The sequence below is a fragment of the Mastomys coucha genome, unplaced genomic scaffold, assembly GCF_008632895.1.
Source record: "Mastomys coucha isolate ucsf_1 unplaced genomic scaffold, UCSF_Mcou_1 pScaffold21, whole genome shotgun sequence".
NCBI lineage: Eukaryota > Metazoa > Chordata > Mammalia > Rodentia > Muridae > Mastomys > Mastomys coucha.
Window position 1 is genome coordinate 141,151,192 of NW_022196904.1, and position 6,354 is coordinate 141,157,545.

A 6,354-nucleotide genomic window follows, 5' to 3' on the forward strand; every position below is an offset into this window, starting at 1 on the left:
AGGTCCACGGAGGACTGAGCTTGGCTGTTAGCGCAGGCTGCCTGATTCCATCTGTCAGCTTGGCCGCTTTCTCACTCCACGCTTGACAGTCTTTATCACAGGTACAGTGGGCACGGGGAGGGGGAGTGTCTTGTGTTGCACTGATTGCACGGGCAGCTGGGGCAGGTATTCTTAGGAACAGTGGGAGTCTTGCTGTTGCTAATGAAACCTTGGAAGCCGAACCCCAGTAGAGTCAGAGAGCATCCCCTGGCTCTGCCAGGTACCTGGGACTTATTCTTATGGAATAGGGTCCACAGTGGCTTTCAGGGGGACCCCTAGAGCATGGGGAATCTGGTGGGTTACACTCTCTCCGTTCTGCCCACAGATCACTGCAGTATGCAACTTCTTCACCTACATTCGCTACATCCAGCAAGGCCTGGTTCGGCAGGATGGTGAGTGCCCCCTAGTGGACTTTTCAAGGAATAGTGCCCAAGGGAGAGACAGGGCAGAATTGGGGCTGGTTAAGTACCTTCCAAGTCTACTTCTCAGCTGCAGCAGAGGCAGAGGGTTGATTCCTCCAGAAGACCAGAAAAGGGGGAGCATCGTAGGTTAGCAAAGTGTCCCTGATCCTCCTTGGTGCTGGGTTCAGCTTCACTGGGACAGCAAACCTCTCGCCTTCCACATAACTGGTCATGCTTCTTTTTCTTCTGCATAGGAATCTTTCTATAGCAGTAAAGACAGCATTCCTGTTACTAGCTTTGACATTCAAAGTTCTTTATGATGGGTCTCTCCCGTAACTCTTGCCTATTCTTCATGCCCACCAGAAATGGCTCTCCTTCCTCCTGAGTGCTTGCTTAAAGGGCCCTTCTCCAGACACAGGGACTGAGGCCCTGGGCCCTGCTCATTGCTCTGGGTCAGGGTGGGAAAATGTTTGCAACTGGAGAAGTATAGTTAAGCCCGTTATGAAAACAACTGTGTGCAGTGTGTGAGGGGTTTCTCATATCACTGCCCTGTCCAAAACGGGAGAGAAGGCCAGGGCAGTTGCATGAAGTGACCATGAACTGTGTCCTCTCTGTCTGCAGTTGAGCCGATGTTCTGGGAGATCATGAGGCTGCGGAAGGGGATGTCACTAGCCAAGCTTGGCTTCTTCCCCCAAGAGGCCTAGGGCATGGATGGCCCCAGGCCTGAAGTAAGCTCTGAGCTAGAGCTAGAGCAAGTAGCTGCCTTGGGACAGAGACAGACAAGAAATCCTGGAGCCAGCTCTGAGCCAGAAGCTGAAAGGACAGATAAACAGCCAGGCTGTAGAGACAGTTCTGAGCCAGTACCACCCATCCCTCCTGGGACAGACAAAAGGACAGCCTGGCTTGAACTTCATGAGACGACCCTCTTGCCCACTGAGCTCTGTAGTCAACAAGAGAATCTCAAGAAAGCAGCAAAGACCAAGGTGCTCGGAGCAAGGAGATCAGCCCTAGGGAGAGGAACCTTGAGTAGCCAGTACCCCCACCACAATCCCTTGCTGCTTACCAATGCTCTCTTGCAACCTGCCGCGTCTTCAGAAAGGGACTGTTTTAGGGTAGCTGGATTTCCAGGGTATACTCTACCACAGACTCTAAGCCCTGGGACACGAGCACCCCCTTGTGGCCATCTCTCACTCTGTCCCCAAGTGGCCTCTTTAGACTGCCTCAGTGGTAGGGCAAAAGTCTCCAATCTGAACAAGGTGGAGGAGGGATAACTGCCCTGAAGTGCTTTGAAGGTGAGTCCAAGATCCCTCCTCCATTCTTCTGCATAGAGGCCTCTCTCTCCCCCTTCTCTCCACTTCAACACCATCTCCAGGAGGCCCTGTTCCTAAAATTGCCAAGAAGTCTGGGCCCTTTCTTTCCAAAGTGTACCACCAGGGGAACGTCAGGACGTAACCCTGGGCAGCCATCCAGGCTGCAGGGGACCAGTGTGTGGGATAGAATGGAAAGGCTGGGCCAAGCAGGACATGGACCCTGCCTTATCCACCATAGCCCACTGGGAACTAGGCTCGGGGGATCCAACCTGGACATATCCCTCACCACGCCCCTATTTCCTTCAAATGGAATGTAATGCGATCTGTATTTAATAAAGGAAGGCTTTGTTGGTAGGGGCTAGGTGGCAGTGGCCTTCACTCCTGTGCCCTGGGGCTTTGGCCAGGGCTTGGGCATCTGAAGGAATGAAATCAAATCCTTTCCTAACTGGCCTCGTGCTTGGGATTAAACCCAAATCCTGAAGCTACCCCCACGGCTACCGCCACTTTCTCGCCGTAGGGAAGACTGTTGAAGTTGTCCTTAGTTTTTCACGGAGCTTGGAGGGGTTGGAATGAGTTGGCCACTCTCTGAGTTCAGCTCAGATCTGTGAATCCCCCCACCCCCGCCCGTAGAAATGACCCCCAAGTCTACTAGAAGCCTGGAGTCAAAACACCCAGGCGTCCTGGGGCTTGGCAAGACAGTACAGAATCAATCGATGCCGTATGTCATAGGACAGATGGGGACTACAGAAGTGCCAGGCATGGCAGACACAGGTGGAAGGAGGTGAGAGTAACCCAGGATCCTGAGAGACCTCGGAGTAGGAATGAAGAGAAGGATGTCTTGCGGTCCCTGCCTCTGCCCAACCAGTAGGGCTTTGTGCTTCCTTGGGAAGATAGGTGCAACAGAGTCTGGGTTGGGTCAGAGGTGGTCAGTAGCTTACAGAAACTTCTCTCTTGGCCTGAGGCCCAGGTGTACTCAGATGGTAGATCAGCTGGGGGCTGGCCAGAGCTCTGTCAAGGTCCTCTGCCTTCACATGTTCTCTGGCTAGTAGCCTGTTCCCAGGACTCTGCTGCCTCCACTGCCCCTCTGTGTTCTCACATCTCCTTCCTGCTCCACTATGACTGGAATCCTTTGCTGTGTCTCCAGCCCTATAGACACCTGATCACTGACCAGACCCCTGTCATATCCACTCACTCACTCACTCACTCACTCACTAATACTGGGGTCTCCTCTGTCTCTGTTGGACATTGGTCATAATACACATCCCAGTAATACATCTAGGTTACTGGATGGAGGAAAGTAAAAACCAAAGGATGTCAGGGAAGGATCCCCTGATTATGTCAACCCTTGTTCACCTGGGGACAAGAAAGGATGAAAACCTGAGCACTGGACTTAATCAGTCTTAACTTCTGTGTTCTGGACCCAGCTATGTGTAGGACCACAGAGACACCAGGAAACACCCCCGAGGCCCATGGAGGACCTTACTTTCCGACTGACTTGACCTTCTACAGAGCATTGGCCATGATCAGATCCCAGGTGGGGCCATCAACACAGCCGCACCCTGCTAGTAGCAATTAATATCTAAGCACTAGTCACAGCTCGCAGCCCTCTCTGTGAACCCATTATTCCAGTCTCTTAGCAATGCTAAAACACGCTATTATCCCTCATGTAAATGGGCAGAGGCATTGGAGAACACAAAGAGATCCTGAGGTTGGGTTTATTTACCTCAGTGGTAGAGGCTTGCCTAGCAAGCACAAAGCCCTGAATTCAGTCTCCTGCTTGGGGGAGGGGTGAGGTCACAAAGAGGTCCTAAGTCTTTGAAACCTGTAGTATTAACCACCTCTGGGTGGGTGGGTGGTTGTTTTTGTGTTTTTATACTGGACACTTTCAGTGTGTGTAGTTTTGTTTTTACCTCTTTGTTTTTGTTTTTTGTTTTTTTCTAAACAAGGCTTCTCTGTGTAGCCTTGGCTGTCCTGGAACTCACTCTGTAGACCAGGCTGGCCTCAAACTCAGAAAGCCGCCTGCCTCTGCCTCCTAAGTGCTAGGATCAAAGGTGTGCGCCACCACCGCCTGGCTTGTTTTTACCTCTTTAATTGATACAGAAAGGTAGGGGTGTAGATCAGTGCTAGAGAGTTTAATTCAAGGCCTGAGGTTTGATACCCAGAACCACACACACAAAAGAAACTGAGGCAGGGCTGGAATTCTCACCTAGGCTTCCTCTACTCTACCCTGGAAGTAGCTCTCAGGGCTTTGACTGTTGGGGCTGCCTGGGGAAGTTAACTGCCACACCAGATGTTCTTAAATTCTCTAGATAACCCATTTGGGTTTCTATGAAGTCTTGGCACATGAATCATTTGAGCTCTCCTTGGCCAGCCCTGAGTCTGGCTTCTAGGCATGGAGGCATGGAGGCATTGAACCTGACTAAGCACATTCAGGGTCCTGGTGCAGGACCCTGAGATATCTCACTTCACCATCTGCCAAACCTTCCCTGATTTGAATTCTGCCAGGTCTGTGAACTTGGAACAAGTTGTCTTTCTCAGTTATGAATTGGGATTATTATTTTTCCCTCTACAGTCTTCCCTCATTCACTCATTCACACATTCATGCATTTGATGTTGGTGAGTTGTGCATGTGTGAGTGCACATGTACCATGGTGCACAGGTCCGAAGACAACTCTGATATTGTCTTGGTCCTCATCTTCCCCCTTGTTTAAGACAGTCTCTCTCATTGTCCCTTGATGCACAGGCCAGGTTAGCTTCTGGGAATTCTGCCATCTCTGCCTCCCACCTTCCCACCTTCCCACCAGGAGCATAGGGATTACAGGCATGGACTAACAGATCAAGCTTTGTAAGATTTCTGTGGTTCTAGACTCAGGTCATCAGACTTTCACAGGAAGTGCTTTACCCATGAAGCAGTCCTGCCATACTTTTTTTTTTTTTAAAAAAACATGTAATCTTATCATACATTTTAAAGTGTAGAATTATAGTTGTGTTAGGCACACTCACACTGCCATGAAACCAATCTACAAACATTTCGAATCTTGCAAAACAAATGCTTTGTCTATTGAATAATTCCCTATTTCTCCTGCCCCTAGACTGTTGACATCAGCAGTCCACCTTCTGCTTCTGTGAATCTGACTCCTCTGGAAATTTGCTGTAAATGGAATTAGCATATTCATCTTCTAGTGACTGGCTTGTTTCACTTAAATAATGTCAATGTCCATCCATGTTGTAAGATGACAGGACTTCCTTTTTAAGGCTTAGTAATATTCTGATGTATGTGTAACACCCCACTGTGTTTATCCATTCATTGGAGACAGACCTGGGTTACTGTTACCTGTTAATGTGTATGCAAATATCTCTTGGAGATCCTCCATAGAGTCCTTTGAATAAATGACCACTAGTAAATTTGCTCATATGGTAGGGTTTTTTCTGTTTTGTTTTTGTTTTTTGTTTTTGTTTTTTTGTTTTAGAGGACCCTCCATACTTTTTTCATGGTGGCTGTACCATTTTATAGTTCTACCAACAATACCCCAGGGTTCCAACTTTTCTGCCTCCTGGCCAAAATTGTTTTCCAGGTTTGGGTAGTAACTGTTCTAAGAGATGTGAGGTGTTTGCTCCCTGGGCTTTGATCTGTGTCCTGAGTAGTGAATTGGGGTCTTCACACCTTCACTGCACATTTCTGTGCATCCTGCTCTTACTAAGGGTGCTCTAAGGAGCTTTGTTCCACCATAGCTGCCCATGGGTTTGCCGTTGCTGGCCTAAATAGTTTCAAACAGCCTTTACATAATCCTGTGGTGCCCATGGCCTTTGCCCCTCCTTTCTCAGAAGAGTTGTACCCAAACTAATAACCAAACTCATGAGATGAGATCTGCGACTCAAGCCAAGCCCAGAGCTCTGACTTGGGCCCCTTTTTGTGCTTCTGCTGCCTGAGCTCCAGAACTGCTCTTTCTTGGTGGCTTCGGAGCTTTTTCTTAAAGCCACTGCTTGCCTGTCCAGCTTGTTGAGCCTCCCTGGCACTGCACAAACATCTCTTGGCTCCAGGACAGTAGCTGGTGGCTCTGTAGGGGGTGGTGATTTCAAGGCATCCAACCAGAGGCCTTGGTGGAAGCTTACAACAGTAAAGAATCCAGCTGGGACAGAGGTAAGGGGCTGTATTCAAGGCACTCAATGGGACTCAAACCTCAAGCTCGCCCCCTGCCCCAAAACATTCCATTTGGCTGGCTTCCCTCTCCCTCCTACATTCACACACCCTGGCAGTGATCCAATGGCAGCTCAGGAATGTCGAGTGATGCCTCTCCCTTTCCAAGTGGGTCTCAGAGGCCTAGGCTGCCTGGATTTGGGGATTTGGGGGTGGACAATGGAGCTTCAAGTTCCCTTAACCACTGACTCCCAGCAATTTGCAAGTTCTCTGGGGTCAGAGATCAGAGAGACAGAGTGGCCTAGGGATGACCCTAAGACCTACAGAGAACTAAAGTGGGAAGCTGCTTGTGTGGGAGGTGGAGAGAGGTCACTCATAGTTTAGGCTTTGTGGGAACACACAGCTAGATGCAGGTGGGAAGAGTCCCACACCACCTGTAGACTCCATGCTGGACTGAAGTGGCCAG

The 6,354-nt window shown here is 49.6% G+C and overlaps 1 protein-coding gene across 4 annotated transcripts in view; it reads left to right on the plus strand.

Moving 5' to 3' along the window:
• The window catches only part of Rab3il1 (RAB3A interacting protein like 1), a 31,503-nt gene extending 29,395 nt beyond the window's left edge, over nucleotides 1–2,108 (plus strand). For all 4 annotated transcript variants that reach the window (XM_031389647.1, XM_031389648.1, XM_031389644.1 and 1 more), the window contains 2 exons: nucleotides 365–431; nucleotides 1,062–2,108. In XM_031389647.1, the coding sequence (XP_031245507.1) occupies nucleotides 365–431; nucleotides 1,062–1,144 (150 nt within the window). In that variant the 3' untranslated portion in view covers nucleotides 1,145–2,108. The remainder of the gene's footprint in view (nucleotides 1–364; nucleotides 432–1,061) is intronic.
• The last annotated feature ends 4,246 nt before the right edge of the window (nucleotides 2,109–6,354 follow it).